Source organism: Otolemur garnettii, unplaced genomic scaffold (assembly GCF_000181295.1).
Source record: "Otolemur garnettii isolate 467f Iridium unplaced genomic scaffold, OtoGar3 scaffold00023, whole genome shotgun sequence".
Classification (NCBI taxonomy): domain Eukaryota; kingdom Metazoa; phylum Chordata; class Mammalia; order Primates; family Galagidae; genus Otolemur; species Otolemur garnettii.
In genome coordinates, this window is record NW_003852418.1 from 920,225 (window position 1) to 939,148 (window position 18,924).

General features: G+C 43.5%; 1 protein-coding gene across 2 annotated transcripts in view; it reads right to left on the reverse strand.

Annotated features, from left to right (window-relative positions):
• The window catches only part of TTI1 (TELO2 interacting protein 1), a 52,949-nt gene that overhangs the window by 16,856 nt on the left and 17,169 nt on the right, over positions 1–18,924 (reverse strand). The window contains exons 2-5 of one of the 2 annotated variants that reach the window (XM_003787584.3): positions 12,923–15,265; positions 7,913–8,101; positions 5,275–5,423; positions 1,668–1,808 (exon numbers count right to left, since the gene is read on the reverse strand). In XM_003787584.3, coding sequence (XP_003787632.1) covers positions 1,668–1,808; positions 5,275–5,423; positions 7,913–8,101; positions 12,923–15,224 — 2,781 coding nt within the window. In that variant the 5' untranslated portion in view covers positions 15,225–15,265. The remainder of the gene's footprint in view (positions 1–1,667; positions 1,809–5,274; positions 5,424–7,912; positions 8,102–12,922; positions 15,266–18,924) is intronic. The other variant, XR_002772715.1, reaches the window with a different exon arrangement.

Here is an 18,924-nt window from a genome sequence, read left to right on the forward strand (position 1 = left end):
CAACTCCTGGGCTCAAGCGAGTCTCCTGTCTCCACCTCCCAAGTAGCTGGGACCAGAGGTGCCCGCCACAACGCCCGGCTATTTTTTTTTTTTTTGGTTGCAGCCTTCATTGTTGTTTGGCAGGCCCAGGCTGGATTCAAACCTGCCACCTTAAGTGTATATGGCTAGCGCCTTAGCCACTTGAGCCACAGGCGCCAAGCCACAACAAGCACTTTTTTATATGTTTGTTAGCCATTCATTTGTCCTCTTTAGAGAAAGTTCTATTCATCTCTCTTGCCCAGTTGGGTCTTTTTTTGTTGATTAATTTGAGTTCTCTACAGATCCTAGTTATCAAGTTTCTGCCTGATTCATAATATGCAAATATCTTTTCCCATTCTGAAGGGTATCTATTTGATTTGGTTGTTGTTTCCTTAGCTGTACAGGATATTTTATATGTTTTAATTTGGTTCAGTAAATGCTGAAGGATCTAACAGAAAACCAAACTACTTTAGCCGTGTACATTAGATGCATTCCAAGCTTCATTTTATGTCCCTACATATCTTTTTTCTTTGCCTTATCTTGCTTACCTTCTTCTAATTTATGTTAGCTTGCCACGTTAAACCTCTCTCTGTAGGCTGCCTTAAGTCCTTTTTAGAATAAGGAAGGATAAAAATAAATAACCTAAAATGTGCATGCTAACATAAGCCAAACTAAGGCAAGGGGAATAATACCTTACATACAAACAGGGCTTTCAGTTTCCAAAGCATTTCACCAAATAGTCCCATTTTATCCTTGATAACACTGTGAGAAAGATGGACAGGTATTCCTAAGGCAAACCTGAAAATAGGTGGTCCTGGGCTTTGCCCAAGGTCACTTGACTGGGCAAAGGATCTCCACTGCCAGGACCTAAGCTCCTGGGTGCAGTGCACAGAATACAGGCATGAACTCACTGATCTGGGTTCTTAGCTGTATGATCTTGAGAAAATTCCCTAACTTCTCTGAGCATCTTTTCTCCTCTGCCAAAAATGGACATAATATACTGTCCTCATGGGAGGCTGGCTGTGAGATGAGCTCATGTGTGGAGGAGTGCTGAGGAGTGCACGGCACATGAGATGCTTAACAATTACTGGTGTCTTTTTTATTACTAGTTCACTCTGCTTCAAATTTAAAAGGAAACTGACTTTTATTTTCTTCTTTGTGCTTTTGTTGTTTTTCTATAATTTCTACAAGGTACGTGACACTGCAATCAGATAAAAAGAGAACGAATCCAGGACAGGTGCAGTGGCTCACATCTGTAATCCTAGCACTCTGAGAGGCCAAGGTGGGTGGATTGCTTGAGCTTGGGAGTTCGAGACTAGCCTGAGCAAGAGCGAGACCCTGTCTCTAAAAAAAAAAAATAGCTGGGCATTTGGCAGAAAAATAGTTGTGGCATTGTTACCCCCCAAGTAGCTGGGACCTGTAATCCCAGCTACTTGGTGGGGGAAACAGAGTCGCTTGAGCCCAGGAGCTTGAGGTTGCTGTGAGCTATAATATCAGGGCACTCAACCCTAGGGCAACTAAGTGACACTCTGTCTCAAAAAAAAAAAAAAAAAAAAAGAACCAATCCTAAAGACTCTGGTAAGCTACTGTGGGTCCCTGAGTGCTACCTCCATCCTCATGACAGACAGTGGGGGCCACCGGTGCAGTACCTTGAAGGCCCTAAGCACTGCTAGGGGGGTGTCTTGTGTGAGTCTGTGCACAAGTGAGGGCCAGGCCCGGTGAGCCAAGGGAAGGAGCTGGTTCTTGTGGGACTGCAAAACCACCACACACAGATCTAGCACATCCAAGACCTGAAAGACAAGATTTTGGCAGATGGTTAAGGTTGGAAACCAAATTCCTGGGATCAAGTCACCATTTGAAAAGAATATAACTTAGAAATGCACTAACTGGCTAACTGTTTACTGAGTGCTGTCTACATGACAAACATAGGCTAGGTACTGGAGGGAGACACAGGGATAAAAACACACACGTTTCCTTGTCTTCTTGAGGTTTATGCTCAATGGGGAAAGACCTTAATTAGATAACAACCAAATAAAGAGATGGTTAACAAGTAGGGAAGTAAAGGGTACAATGGAAAGAAACCAAGAGAAGGATCTAAACCACATAGGCTGTCGGGCAGGCTTCTCTGAGGAAGTAGCATCTAAAAAGAGACATAAAGGGACTTGGCGCCTGTGGCTCACTCGGCTAAGGCGCCAGCCACATACACCTGAGCTGGCGGGTTCGAATCCAGCCCAGGCCCACCAAACAACAATGACAGCTGCAACCAATGATGGCGGGCACCTATAGTCCCAGCTACTTGAGAGGTGGAGGCAGGAAATCGCTTGAGCCCAGGAGTTGGAGGTTGCTATGAGCTGTGATGCCACAGCACTCTACCCAGGGCGACACCTTGAGGCTGTCTCAAAAAAAATAAAAGAGACATAAAGGATGAGTACGAGTTAGTCCTGTGAAGAGCACAGCAAGCTTTCTCACCTCTGGGTCTTCCTCATTGCAGTTTCCAGTTCCTCTCAAACTAAGTCAAGGAAACTAATACCTTGGAAACAAACAGGGCTTTTAGCTTTCCAAAGCATTTCACCCAATAGCCCCATTTTATCCTTGACAACACCATGAGAAAGATGGGATAAGAATTCCTAAGACAAACCTGAAAGTAGGGGGACCTGAGCAGAGGATCTCCACTGCCAGGACCTAAGCTCCTGGGTGCAGTGCACAGAATACAGGCATGAACTGGAAACTGCAATGAGGAAGACCCAGAGGTGAGACAGAGCTTACTGTGCTCAGGAAACAAAAGAAGGGCTGTGTGGAACCTGGAGAAGGGGTAAAATGGAGCTGAACCACAAAGGGGTCACATGAGGAATTTTTATTTTGAACTAAGTGCAATGGGGCACCATCAAAGTGTTTTAAGCAAGAAAGTGACATGACACAATTCATGTCTTAAAAAGGTCATCCTAGTTGCTGAGTGGAGAAGGGATATGAAGGGGGAGAGAGAAGTGAGGAGGCCCTTTGGAAGGCCACAGGGCAGGTTCACATGAGAGGAGAGTGATGTGGCCATGTGATAGAGGCGGAGGCAGAGAATTGAAGAGATCTGAGATCTGTTTTGGAGATGACATGGCTTAAACTGCTGAAGGACTAGATAACAGGGAGAGGAGAGGAAGAGAGGTATCAAAGAGCTGGCTGGGTTCAGGCATAGCGACTGAAGAGATGCCACCAAATGACATGGGAGCCACCTAGTAGAGGAGCACGTCAAAAGTCTGATGAGATCAAGTCCTATTACTGCTGCACGGAGAGGCCAAGTGGGTAGCTGAGGTGCAGGCTAATCTCACAAGAAAGCTTTGGGGTAGCCTACATGTAAACTGATTTTTCACCTTTCTTAAGAATGTTTCCTGATCTCTGATAGCTCAAAGTTCACTGAAAACAGCCTGCGTCAGTGTCACAGGCGGTGGTCAGTAAGAGACGGATGCAGGCTTCCTTCCTGCACATGGGCCAGCCTTCACGGAGCAGATGTGGCAAGTGCGAGTGAGACAGACAGAGTGAACCTGCCAACATTAAGCAGTAAGCCCTTACTGGGTACCTACTCCATGCTGGTCCACACTGAGACTGGAAGAGAAAAGGCCTTGCCATTGAGGGGTGACTACTGAGGCAGGGGAACAAGAAAAAGCTCAATAGTGTAGGGAGAGCACAGCAGTACAGTAGAAATGGCTCCGGTACCACTGAGGGGCTTTGAATTGGAATTCTGCCATTAGCTGGACAAGTTACATCACAGTGCACATTTCCCCTCTGCCTGGAATGTTCTTCTCCCTGACTTTGTCGCTTCGCACGGTTGGCTCCTTCTCAACCTTTAGAAATGTTATTGCCTGAGAGAGGCTTTCCCCAAGGACCTAGTCTAAACCAGAATGTAAGCTCTGTTTTATTAAAGAGGGTTTGGTACAGAGTGAGTTCTCAGTACGTATCTGCTACATGGCTAAATTACTATGCTTATATTACTAAGCATATAGAACCTGCGTTATTATCTCAGTAGCATTTTCTTGCCTTGTATGTGTGAGTCTGTATACTGCCTCTCTTCCTACGATAGACAGGAATTCCATAAAGACAGGAACCATGTCTACATCATTCCCTTCTGCTTGGTCTGCAGTAGTCCTTGATTAGCATTTAGTGAATAAATGAACGAGTGTAAATGTCATACTTCACGATAACTGTTCTATAATCCACAACTCTGTGGGGTCCGTTATTTCCACTTTACAGGAGAGATACTGAGGCTCAAAATAGTGAATTAATTTACTCAAAGGCACATGCCAAGTAAGGGTCAGAATCAGGATTAGAACTCAGGTATGTAGTCCTGATTCCAACACTGATGCTCTTGACAATTACAGTGTGAATACAGCTGCTACAAAATCTCCATAAAAGGGAAAGTTTTGAATGATATACCGGAGTTCGCTGAATGTAATCAACCAGGCACCTACCTTAAAGCCTGGCATGTAACAGGCACTCAAGAATGTTTACTGAATGGAACAACAGATGAATGCTAAGTGGTGTCTTGGGAAGACTAAATAAATTCTGTAAAACAGACTCAGATTTGAGATAATCTGTCAATCAGGGTTTCCTAGCCCGTCACCCCAAGCAAGGCAATGTGCTCTCATCACTAACAGGGAGTCACTAAAGCAGTTGCAGTCCTCACTCCTGCTTGGGAACAGGGAGAAGTGTTGCTTTCCTTTGGGTATAAGATTTTCTCCTGGGTGACTCTGGAAGCCCCGGCCCCCACTACCATCTCACTACACTGTCCTGTTATTGTAGTCAATATTGTGTATTTTCAGCTTTTGCTTATGGAGTACTGCTTGGGAAACTGCAGCAAATCAGGATGTAATATTATGAAGCAGAGGTTTTCCTACGATGAAAATGGAAAAAGAAAAAGATAAGGGCTAGTGTCAGCTTGGGAAGAATGACCACTTTAATGTATTAAAACCTGCATCCTACATTGAGTCAGCTCAGAAAATGATATCCTTTCCAATGCACATGACTTTCTTTGCCTTGGAGATTGAATGAACCCCCAAACTCTGTGGCTTTAATGCAGGGTTTTAGCATCTGAACTGACACAGAAGGATGTAAATTTATCCTACAGATAAATTCCCCTCGATGCCTTCTCTTGGGCACCACACATGGGCTGTGAGATAAAGGAATCTACTTGCTCATCTGCGTAGCCATCAGCAAACAGGCCACCCTCAGTCCCGGTGCTCTGTGAGTACAGAGAAGGGGCTACACACGGACCTTCAAGCGGATTTGCAGACTTTTATCGGACATCAAGTGGATGCAGCGCTCCATCACATCTGTGGCTATTTGGATGTGCACTGGCAGAGGTGGCTCCATATCTGGACGGGTATCATTCTCATCCACTTCGGGAGGGACTGACTGCTCCTCTGGAAAAAGAGCATAACTGGGGACAGTGTCTTATGAGAGACGCCCCAACCCAGCCTTCCCCCAAGCTTTAGACTAAGGAACAGGACTTACAAGAAGAAAATACACAGGAATGGATACTAAGGAAATCATTTGAAATTTGAGTCAAGCTATATGGGAAAAGCCCTTGCTATGGTTTAAATGTGTCCCCCAAAATTCAAGTGTTGAAACTTAATGGCCAATGTGAGGTTGCTGTGAGCTATGATGCTACGGCACTATACCGAGGATGATAAAGTGAGACTCAAAAAAAAAGAAAAGAAAAAAGGGATATAACATATTTACCTCATGTGCTGATGAGAGGGCTAAAACAGATTAATGTTACCAGCTATTACCATTGTCTTCTCACTGCCTAGAGTGCTGCATTGCATGGCATAGGTATAGGTTTGTTCATTAAAACAAAAAAGATACGAGAGTTGCATGATACCCAGGCCAAAATCCCTATCCTGAAAAATTTTCCTCTATCTACTTATAGCCCCCAGCCCTGCATCGAAGCCCCCATTACCAGCTGTGCTCATTTCCACTGAGCTGAGCACTGTTCCCTTAACTTTTTCCCATTTCAGTTCCCTCTGCTGGAAAGACAGAATTGTACAGTAGAGGTTGCACCTGTCTCTAACAGATGCTGAAAAGATAAATGAAAATGCATTTTGTAGGATGCTCGAATTTCTTAGAGAAAGGGACCTCAGATATACAAGGTGCGCTTATGTCGTTAAAATAAAAAACTCAGGTCAAACCAACATTGAGCCAAACATTCCTTAGAATGCCAAATGTGTGGTATGTACTTGATGAATGATAATCGTAAGAATGATAGGACTGTGCGTTCTTTCCCCTAGAGGAGGATTTGCTGTTTGAAATTCACCTATTGCAGAATGTTATTTGAGGGTTGTAGATTTTTCTGTTATTGGAAGAAGGGTTTGATTCATTCAGTCTGCTCCTAGTGATGAACAACCAGAACGGGAAGATTCTAAGCACAAAGAATGGATTCAATGCCAATGCTCAAATTTTAAACAAGAATGGCAAATCCAGATTATGAGGGATCAGAATGCCTCCTTTTCTTCAGTGTTTCCAGGTTTGGATGAGACATGCAGTTCATGAAAAGGATTGGGTTAGCTCAAGAAGCAAATCTGAGAAGAAAAAGCCTGATAGATTTCTGATCAGGAAACTCTGTCTTTGGGGAGAGCAAGGCTCAACTCTGCATAAATCATTACTTGGGGCTTTGCTATTTAGAAGGAATTTGTTGTACTTAGTTGTATCGAGCTACTATTTCTTGTTATCCTGGAAGTATTGGCTTCATTTCATCACAGTCTCAGAGTGGAGATTGTCAAAAAACAAAAAAAGAAAAGAAAGAAAGAAAGAAAAAGAAAAAAAAAAAAGAAATCTGTTCAATTCCAACCTAACAAACTAATTTGGGACTCAGTTCGATTTAGGATAGTTCTGAGATCACCAAGCTCATTATGACTTGGCATTTTATATTTGCAGAGGAGATTCTAATAATTTATTAATCCTTCCATGACCTGAAGCTCCAGATTGAGCTTGTGAATAAAACAACAGGCCAGAGCTTCAACTAGCCTGACCTCCTTTCTTCTTTATCATATAAATTGGTAAGAAAAACATTGCAATCTCTTCCCACCAATAAATAAACGGACAAAGCATATGAATTGACAATAGACATGAGGAAAAAAACTGTTAAGAAAGAAGCATACTGAAAAACATTTAACCTTGCCAGTAATCAAAGAAATAACAAGTAAATGACAAGAACCATTTTTACCTATTAATTCAGAAAGAAGTAAAATTGGTAACAGCCATTGTTGGTAAGGTCGTGGTGAAACGAGTGTTAACCCTGAAGTGCAGAAGGAAAGTTATAAACCGGTACAACCTTTTTGAAAGGCAATTTGGCAAGCATTAAATTATGTTCCTATCCTTGACCCAGAAATCCCACTTCTGGGAGTTTAAAGAAATATGCAAAAAAGAAAAGGTCACATGCACAGAATCATCCACTGCAACACTGTTTATTAGAGTGAAAGCTAGAAGCAGCCTAACTATCCCACAGGGGAATGGATACTTAGTAGCAGCTATTACAATATTACTTGGAGAGCTGCTTATAACAAACACAAAAAGGGCACAGTGCACTCAAATTGTAGCTGCAACCATGTAAAAATAGATTTGCAATAAAAAAGAATTTTAAAAGATTACACAAAAAATGAGAATGGCTACATCAGCATGGTGATCTTGGTTTAGCTAACTTTTCTTTTTTTTTTGCAGTTTTTGGCAGGGGATGGGTTTGAACCTGCCACTCTCGGCATATGGGATCGGTGCCCTACCCTTTTGAGCCACAGGCGCCGCCCTAAGTTAACTTTTCTTATTTCTAAACTCTTTGTAATGATGTTACTATTTTTTTTTTTTTACAATAATCTGTTTCAAAAAGAAAAAAAACTGGGTAAGCCAAAATAAATACCTTCCTCATTATCAAAATCCGAGATATTTCCATCTGCTACATCCTTCTCTTTGAGGTAGTTCAGCAAAAACTGTTCAATGTCTTCGGCTGTAGTGGTATTTTCAAGAGTCACTGGTCTCTGACTTCTCTCTTCCTCTAAACTTTGCTCTTGGAGTTGCCTGAGATCATCTGGGTCTGGGAACCACTGAGCTGTAAATAAAGTGTTATAATGATCACTCGGTTATTAACAACAGACATTAGTGTTTTATACATAGAATAACCTCTCTGCCATGGCTGCACAGCCCCTACATAATCCAGTCCCTACCTGCCCCTCCAATCTCTCCTACCACTCCCATAAGCTCATTAACTGGCCATCTTTCAGTTTCTTCAATGTGCCAAGGGGTTTCCTGCCTCAGGAGCCTTGCATATGTTGCTCTTGCTGTCTTGAATACTTTATCCCTACTTTATATCTGGTTACTTCCAAGTCCCTTTTCATGTCCTAGTCCAAATAGAAATTGCTCAATAAAACCATCCCTTGACTCTCCAGTCTAACTTAGATCACCTACATGATGTCTTTGTTTTTTTTTTTTTTGAGACGGAGCCTCAAGCTGTCCCCCTGGGTAGAGTGCCATGGCATCACGCTCACAGCAACCTCCAGCTCCTGGGCTCAAGCGAGTCTCCAGCCTCAGCCTCCCAAGTAGTTGGGACTGTAGGCGCCTGCCACAACGCCTGGCCATTTTTTGGTTGCAGCCATCATTGTTGTTTGGCGGGCCTGGGCTGGGGATTCGAACCCGCCACCTTAGGTGTATGTGGCTGGCGCCTTAGCTGCTTGAGCCACAGGCGCCGAGTCACATGATGTCTTATATCAGGGGTCCTCAAACTTTTTAAACAGACCATTGGAAGGCTGGACTGCAGGCCCTGGGACAAGTCTGCTGCTAAGCAGGACAGGCAGTGGCGGCAAAAACACCTGGCAGGCCGGATAAATGTCCTCGGTGGGCCGCATGTGGCCCGCAGGCTGTAGTTTGAGGACACCTATCTTATATAATAGCACCACATTCTTTTATTTCACATCTGTAATTGTGTATTTTGTATATATTATTCAGCATCTGAATTTACCATTATGCTCTGTGCTCTATTAGTCACCACTGGAAATCCAAATCCAATGTGCCCAGGACAGAGTGGGTGCGCAAAATATATACTGAATAAAAACATACATGAGACTGAACACATATAAGTGACAGAATTCTGAGTATAGAAGAGCAGTACGCATGAGCAGAATGTAGGCTCTACAGAGCCTTGAGAATGGACAGTCTCACATTGTATTTCTCACATACAATACTTCAGAAGGCCGTCATTCTTTCCCTTCTTTGGAGATGCTCTGATACCTCTGAAGTCACCAAAAAATAAACCTTCAACACCACTGAGTCCAGTAGTTTCCAAACTGTGCCTTGAGGAGCCTTAGGGCTCTGCTGAAATGTCTTAGGGATAATAATAAGAAGGGCACCAAGATACAGCACGCTGAGGGTGTGCGTTCCCCAGTTTCTATCCCTTGGACAACAAGAGCAGCTCTAATTTCAACCATTTTTGTATATAGGGTGACCCCCAAAGGCTTCATTTCAAAAAAAGCTCTTAATACTTGAAGAATGAACAATCAAAAAATCCCACAACCTGAAAACCATTGCTATGGTCCAGTGCCCTCCTTTTTACAGATAGGAGGGGAGAGGACTTTGCTAATCTTTAGCACTTGCTAATCTCCTTTTCCTCAAGGAACATAGTCACAAAGCCAGGGCAATAAGAGACAGGAAATGATGAGCCAGGCAACTGGGAGCAGCAGAGAGCAAATGCTTGTGATGAGAGCCTTCAATCCAGTATCTGGAGGCTCCTCTATGTAGGGATCAATTATGACAGTGCTTCAATGTCTCAACCCCACCAGTAAATCAGAAACTCAGTATAACCTAAGGGATTGGTTCCCAACTGGTTAAAGCTCAGATCCAGCATTTATACTGCTAAGACTAGACATACTGCAAAGATTATTTCTAAATTCAAGGCTAGTGCCAGACATTAAAATGCCTTTGCTCACAAATGGCTTTTAAACATATGAAAAGAAGCTCAACCTCACTCTTAATGCAAATTAAAACTATAATAAGGTGCTATTTTTCTCCCACTAGATTAGCAAAGATCAAAAGCTCGGTAATACTTAGTGTGGGCAAGGGCGTGGCAAAATTGGTACTCTCGTACATTACTAATGGAGTTTAAATTGGTATAACCTCTTAGGAGAGCAATTTGATACTCTACCAAAAATTTAAATGTAATACCCTTTAAACTAGAGCATTTCTTTTGGGAATTCATCCTACTGATATACTGAGGCATGTTCAAAATACCTACAAAGGTATTTACTGCAGCATTTTTTTCTGTGGTGGCCAAAGATTGGGCATCTAATGCTAAGTCAATATACGCTGAACACTGTGTTTGTGGTAACTCCATTTTCTATATGGCAGTGGGTTCTCTTAAGACCTTCCAGAAATCCTCTGAAACTGAACTTCCACTCCCATCTTAAAAGAGTGGCCCATTAATTAGGCCATCCAATGACAAACAGGAATCCTAGCATAACATGCTACTTTAATTCCTGACAGTACCAGCTCCACCTCAGTACTACTTTTTTTTTTTTTTTTTTTTTTGCAGTTTTTGGCTGGGGCTGGGTTTGAACCCGCCACCTCTGGCATATGGGGCTGGCGCCCTACTCCTTTGAGCCACAGGCGCCACCCAGTACTACTTAGTATTCAAAAAGTTAAGTGTATTCTGGGTTATTTAAAACTTTCAGGAAAGTTCTAATTTTGCTGCTGTTCCTAGGATCCCCCAGAGTCAATCTTAACCATCTTCATTTTCCTTTCTGCAAGGAATACACCTTGCCTTCTGCCTCAATTTATAGAAAAGAAAGCACTATCAAGATTCTGAAGGACATTCCTCCTTTAGAGATGACCACACACATCAGCAATTAAGGCAATTCAATTTTCAAGGCCCAAACTGCTCCAGATGATACTTAGAGATACCTGAGAGATACATTTCATAGCTCAAATTGAAATGTAGCATAGTTCCCCCAAGCAGCAATGGTGGGATATATTTGGCCCATGGAAGGCAGTCCCAGTCTGCCTTATAAGCAGCTAGTCAGTCTTAGGAGAAGTGCCTTAAGGGTAGGCCCAGATAGGTCTTGCTCACACTAACTTCTCAGTGGACTAGCCCACTACACAGGCTTCTGAGAGGCTGCAAAATAAAATCCAAACCCCCTCCCTTGGCTTATGAGGCCCTGCAGGATTTGTCCTTGACCTCCTATCCAATTTCACCTTGTACCACTCTCTCTACAATGGCCTCTTTTCCATTTTCTAAATACCCCAACCCTTTCTTCCTTCTGGGCCTTTGCACCGGCTGTTCCTTTGCCTGGATGGTCTTAAAAATCACAAAAACAATGCAACAGCCCTGTATGTACTGGTGGGCCCTCCTCACCCTTCAGGTCTCAGCTCTGGTGTGGCCTCCTCAGGTAGGACCTCCCTTACCATTCAACTTGAAGTGGGCTTTCTCTGTTATGCCTTGCATTAAGGTGTTTATTTCTCTCACAGTGCTTATCAGAATCTGCAAAGATCTTGTTTAACACTTTGTTTGCTTGTTTACCATCTCTTGCAGCTACAAGAAAGTTCCATGAGTTTACGCATCTCCTTCACTGTTGTACCTTCATCATGTAGCAGTGTTCAACATATGGCAGGCACTCTTTACTGAATTAATGAATACAAGAATACTGAAAATTTTGTCAGCTACAGGGCAGAGGACTCTCCCTGCTGCAGTCACCTTCCATGAGAAAGTATCTCACATGCTCTTGGCTTTTTCAACTGACAAGATGAGGCCAATGACCTTTTTCACCTGCTTCTAAGGCTACTAGCAATACTGAAATAAATAACAAAAATTATATTCTTTGGATAAAAGGGATCCAGGTACGTATATTTTTTTCATTTAAAGATAGACTGTTGGCTCGGCGCCTGTGGCTCAAGTGGCTAAGGAGCCAGCCATGTACACCCAAGGTGGCGGGTTCAAATACAGCCTGGGCCCGTCAAACAACAATGACGGCTGCAACCAAAAAATAGCCGGGCGTTGTGGTGGGCGCCTATAGTCCCAGCTACTTGGGAGACTGAGGCAGGAGACTCTCTTGAGCCCAGGAGTGGGAGGTTGCTGTGAGCTGAGATGCCATAGCACTCTACCCAGGGGGACAGCTAGAGGCTCCTGTCTCAAAAAAAAAAAAATAAAATAAAATAAAGATGGACTGTCCAGTTGAGTGATTTTTTTCTTCTAACTGCAGTCCAAAATTTTGCCATTCTAATGGTGGCTAACATCTTTAGTAGGCCCTGGCAGGATCAAAGGGAAGAAAATAAACTCAAACCAAATCAGACAATTAAAAGGTTAAAAGGAAGTCTCTAGATCTGCTCTGTCCAATAATAGTAGTACACATTAACTACATGCAGCTATTAAAATGAAATGAAAAATTCAGTTTCTCAGCTGCACTAGGCACACATGGCTAGTGGCTATTGTATTAGATAGAACAGATATAGATTGTTTCTATTATAGAGGTCTATTACATAATATGGTTCATCTAGACTATATGTAGACTGAATAATTCATGATATTTCTGCTCTTCATTAGTACGGCTAACTGCAAGTATTATCAGGAGCAGCTGTAACAACTATGTGACCTGGCTAAGTAAGATCTCCCTGACTCTTGGTTTTTATTTATAAAATCAGCTAATGTTTATATTCAGTCTGTAGGGTTTATATCCCTGGCCCAGAGCAGAAGCTCCGTAAATGGTGGAGATTATTGAAGGTAAAAAAAATAAACACCAGAACTCCACTGTAACATGTGAGACTGAATAGACAACTGTTCACGTGTCCTCCAGACCATAACAAGAAACAATGCAAAAGACAAGGTGAGGCACACTAGGATACTGAGTCTTGGCCCCCAAATCAGCATTAAAAAGCACTCTCAATGTACCTAATGCTGCCAGTAGGGCGTGCAGAACACTGACAAAGGAGGCAGCTCTCTTATCGTAAAATTGGTCCAAGGTGGCCAAGACATCTTGAACCACATCTGCCACCAAAGGAAGCAGGCTAGCATCTGAGTTCCGCAGCATAACTTCTAAGACCTTTGGGGTATGAGGGTGCAGAGCCAGATGTCGCAGATTTAAAGAGATCCCATTCACTAAATAGTCTGAATTTTGATTGATCAGGTGCCGCAGGGAGTCATAGCCACAAGCATGGCAAATGGCCACCATGGTGTTGGTAGCCACTTGACTAATGAGTAGGGTTTGGTCTCCAGCCTTCTCCAATACTGGATACAGGACTGACATTAAAAGCAAACGAAAGTCTTTTCCTAATGCATATGCAAACTGACCAATTCCTTCCAACTGGATGCATATTTGCCAGATGTTGCTATTCATGGAGCAAATAGTGGGACTTGGTTTTGAGAAGGCTAGAAAAGAGGTGACTTGGTAGGAGTGTGCCCCAGGTGTGATGGCCTGGAGCCCTGACTCCTTTACCATTAGCTCCTCTCCCATATCCTCAGCTTCTATGCTGGTAACCAAATACCAATTTTCTTGACTTGTGTATTCTTCCAGTATAGATGTCACGATCTCTCTCAGTTCCTCTGGGCTTGTTTTAATATGTTTTTCATGAAGATCCTCCACCTCCAGCCCAGCAGCTCCTGCAATCAGTTCATTAAGGATCATGGCGGCTTGTTTCCGGTAAACCACAGATTCGTGGTACAATTCCATAAAGTGATCCACAAGCAAATAAAGGTTTCCATAATAACCGAGAAGCTGACAAGCTTGCCGCAAGAGCAAGAAAATCCTTTCATCGGTGAAAAAGTGGAAATATCTTCTCTGGATTTGGTTCCATGGTTGTGCAGCTGAGGTCTTTGGAGAAGCATTCAGATCATCATCATTCCAGCGCCGCTCTTCAACTATCTTAATGTCAGCCACATCTAGCTCTAGAACTTGAATGAGTGCTTTGGAAAGGCGCTGGAGATGGGCTGCAGAGTTGAGAACAAAGTTTACTTTGGGGCCCAAGAGTTTCAGATAACCGAGTAATACGGAAAGCGTAGAAAATTTGCCCTGATCATCTTGGGAGTTCATTAGGCGGGGAAGAGAAGTGGCAAGGGAATGCAGGCTTTCTGACAAGATGTCAGCGAAGGCTTTGTTGCCCACGACTACTTTCTGATCTGCAAAATGTCTCAAAACTTTATTGCACTGGGCTTGGACTTCAGGACTCTCATCATTTACTAGACCCACTAAAGCCTTCAGAAGGGGACCGGCAGATTCAACCAGTGACTGGCTGCACCTCAAAAGAAGGTCCTCCACAAGTCTTACCAATTCCAGCCGCACTTTCCAGTGTGGGTGAACTGAAACACACTCAGTGATCTTTTTTATAAGGATAGTCAACTTGTCGCCAGTATTTTTTACCCAGTCTGCTTCCCTGTGAACCATTAGCTCTGCTACTCTGTTCTCAACTGCAGGCGTTGTTTGGACATTTGACATTCTTTTGAGCTGCTCATCAGCCATAATGAAGCTCACTGTCTTGTAAAAGATCATTAGAGAAGACACGACAATGCTGTGACCTTGTTTAAAGTCTCCTGTGATAACCCTGGTCAGTGCAGTTGAGATTCCAGGTAAAAAAGAAGCAAACAAATCCCCCAGCTGCTTTTGTTCAAGCTCATCCAAGGACCTTGGATGGTCTGGGCAATCACATTGAAAGAGTAGAACCTGTAAACATTTTAAGGCAGCAATTTTAATTTGCTTTGATTTCTCCTGTTCTGCTAGGCCTAACAGTAAAGATACAGCAAATCCTAAACGTGGCAGAATGGAGGGCTCATAAAAAGTCAGGATGATGTCTCCATAAGCCGAGTGCATTAGTGTGCTGAGTCCCCGGATCACAGCCAATTTCAACTCCTCTGACACCGCCGCGAGTTTTTGGGAGTTGGGCGAATACAGACAAGCAGAGAGCTCTGAGAAGAGTTCCCGGAGAAGCTCTAGCTCTTTCACACATGTGGAGGACAGGACAAACGTGAGGCATTCCACCACACTCTGCACCAGGCGCTCTCTTTTGGGCCCTGGGGTCTTCAGGGTAAATCTCAAAGGGAAGAGGATGTACTGCTGAAGTTCCTGAAGGGCACTGTCACTTACAGCTTGTAACTGTGTCTGTAGATGTTCCACATTCTCCACTGTTTGGGTCTTTGTGAGCTGAACACAGACTGGACGTAAGACACCAAAGGCTTCCTCAGGAGTATCAAAAACTGCCATTGTGCAAAAGTCCTCTTCTCACTAAGGAAACATCCTGCAAGCTGAAGGAAGGAAACTTTTCAGTAAAGAAGGGCAAGCTCAGAGCAAAAACAAAGTGAACTTGCATTCACTCATTCAACAGACATTACTAGGAACCGCCGCACAAGGCACTGGTGGTGCAAAGAAACTGAAATGGCAGCCAGGTGCGGTGGCATACACATGTAATCCTAGCACCCTGGGAGGCCAACGCAGGTGGATTGCCTGAGCTCAAAGGTTGGAGACCAGCCTGAGCCAGAATAAGACTTTGTCTCTAAAAATAGCCAGGTGTTGTGGGGGGAGGGCCTGTAGACCCAGCTAGTTGGGAAGCTGAGGCAAGAGAATTGCTTGAGCCCAAATGTTTGAGATTGCTGTGAGCTATGACCCCTATGGCACTCTATAAAGGCTACAAAGTGAGACTCTGTCTCCCAAAAAAAAAACTGAAATGGGATGGCTCCTATTCCCTCAGCCTAAGTGAGGAAAGCAAATGTACAGTTATAATACAGTCTCTTAAGGATTAAGACGGGCCTCCGCCCGTCTGGGTTTTCACAAGAAGAATAAGCCTGAGCCATAACTTGAGGGATGAATGAACAGGAATCTGAGGGCTATTCTGAGGAGTTTGGAATTTAACTGGTATTGATAGAGAGCCACTGAAAGTTTCGTGTTTTAAAAATGGTGGTATGGGCTCGGCGCCTATAGCTCAACCGGCTAAGGCACCAGCCACGTACACCTAAGGTGGTGGGTTCGAATCCCCAGCCCGGACCCGCCAAACAACAATGATGGCTGCAACCAAAAAATAGCTGGGCGTTGTGGCGGGCGCCTGTGGTCCCAGCTACTTAGGAGGCGGAGGCAGGAGACTCGCTTGAGCCCAGGAGTTGGAGGTTGCTGTGAGCTGTAATGCCACGGCACTCTGCCCAGGGGGACAGCTTGAGGCTCTGTCTCAAAAAAAAAAAAAAAATGGTGGTATGCATAGAGTAAAATGTACTATCTTGTGTAAAGCTCAGTGAGTTTTTATGTGTGTACAGACCCATGTAACCACTACCCAAAGTAAGACAGGAAATATCTCCAGCACTCCAGAGAGCTCCCTCATGCCCTTTTACTGTAAATTCCTATCCCCCATGCTCAGAGGTAACCCCTCTTCTGACTTCTCCCACTATAGATGAGTTTAGCCTATTCTCGTCATTGGGAGGTTTTAGCAGGGGGTGATATGGTCAACTTTATGCACGGAAAAGGTACTCTGGCAGCCAGTAATAGGGGAGAATGAGAGCTGGGCGAGAATAAAAGCAGCACAAAACGTCAGTGGGTGCCCAGAAAGATGGGAAACCCAGAAGCACACACTGTCACAGAAATCATGGGAGAGGACAGATTCCAGCAGGATGGAAAGGTAGACAGCAAGCAGGCAGGCAGGCAAAGGAGACAGGTTTATAGGTAAGCAAAGAAGCTGAGCAACTTAATACCCGAGAGTATTTCTTTTCTCTGAGAAGAGACATTCAAAGTCATAGACTGACAGTGAACTAGAAGGAGGATAAACAGAGGGCTCGAGGAGAGAAATAAAAGTCTCAGATATTCCCTTTGGGGAAGCAGAGCATGCTGGGAAGACATAAAAGTATGGCCCAAGGGTACTGAGGACTGAGTTGAGGTGGAGAGCATAAATGTATACAACTGTAAAATGCCAGCATTGGATGGAGGTATCTTTCTTTTTAGGTCTACTTGCTGGAGGCTTCTGAAAAGATGATGAAAAGAAAAGTGCTTCTACTGCCTCTGTGTACCCCCAATTCCAAGAAAGCTCTTGAACCCAGTGGCTACAGACAGGCAGGCAAGTGGTGGCTGGTGGGTGTGGGTAAGATTAGCTCAGTCCAGAGAGAGCACAGGTGAGGATTTTCCCCTTGGGTCGAGAGAGGCTCTGGGGCACAATCGAGACTCTGACAGCCTGGAGAGTGTATGGCCCACTGAGCTCTGTGGACTCCAGTGAGGAAGGGTACTGCTGGTCCCTATGAGGCTTCTCGGGGGGGATAGCTTCTGGTTTTTCTAGCCCTAAGAAGCCAGGGAATGGAAGAATCTTTCCTATCCCAGGCTAGAAAAATGCCAGGCGTGGCTGTCATAAGGCTTGGCCGGGGTCTAATGACACCCCATTGGCACCAGCTCATACAGTGATGATGATGCAGAGGATGGTGTACCATCCCCTGCCTGGGACACTGGCAGTTGGATCAGTTAGTAGGAAAAGAAAGACAACTCCTTAATGAGATCCAGCAGTCAGAAGGAGGAAAAGCATTTCAGCATGCCTTGAGGTGGTGAAGCTTAGATTAACAGAACCACTAAATAAGAAGCAGACAAGAATCTGAATAATAACACGACCAATTAAGGAAGTTCAATTACAACATAAAAGATATTTCTTAGAATTAAAAACATGATTTTCCACACACAAAAAGCTCGACGGAATAATTTTTTTTTTTTTTAAAGTAAAGATAGTTAATTGCTGAGACCCAATTAGTGGCCTGGAAGATCAAGCAGAGCTACCTTACCCCCAAGCAGGGATACAAGAGATGGAGAGTGTGAGACCCGGAGGACAGATCTGGGAGAACCAACATTTTTCTTAGCTGCAAAAAGATTTATCTGGAGATGAAAAAGCCTGAAGTACACAAGCCTGACCTCATTCTGGTAAAATCCCTGAACCCTAAAGATGAAGAGAAAAATCACACTTTCTTTCAAAAAGAAATAAAGAATAACTTATCAAAGAAGAAGAAACTAGCTTTGAACTTCTCATTTGCAAAAATGGAGGCTAGATCATGGAACAGTATTTACTAATTGCAAAAAAAGGATTGTGGCTCCCAAATTCTAGATACAGTGAAGATATTCACCTGTCGGGGTGGAAGAACAATATGTAAAAGAAGGTATCACGGGGCGGCGCCTGTGGCTCAAAAGGGTAGGGCGTCGGTCCCATATGCCCATATGATGGAGGAGGCAGATTCAAACCCAGCCCTGGCCAAAAACTGCAAAAAAAAAAAAAAGAAAGATTGGGGTAGGGGAAGAAAAAGTGTTCAAACAACTCAATACAGAGACCTGAGATGGGAAGATAAATGAAAAAGAAAACATTAGCGAGCACTTATTTTTTCTTTTAGCATGAAAAACTTTCTTCAAGTTGAAGTATGAAAAAAACAGACAAAATCAGAAGGTCTCTGGGTAGCACCTGGGGTGAGGGCAATGGCCTGGGGCTTTCTCTTCTTCAAGAAGATAACCTGGAGGCCCCGGGTGATGGTTCCTAAACTATGTTCTCAGATTACAGAATGAAAACTGTAATAGAGCTAATAAAATGGGAAACATAGTATGCTAAACATGAACTCAAATTCCTTGTGTGACTTATGGTCCTCACCCAAACTAGAGACCTTGAAATCTGTTTTCTTTCACCTCTCTCTCAATCCCATCATTTCCTTCCTACATGTCAAAATTCTACCCCTTTGACATCTGTCAATCTGTTGATGATGATAACTAAGTGGTTCATGTAGAGACAACTCTTTTTTTTTTTTCTTTTTTTTTTTTATTGAACGGTAACTATGTACATTAATGCACTTGAGACAACTCTTAATGAATGATTTCCTCTCTGGCCCCCGGGGCTTGTGTTTGCCTTTGCTGAATCCACATTTCCCACTGATACTTTAGTAATCTTTCTTTTTTTTTTTTTTTTTTT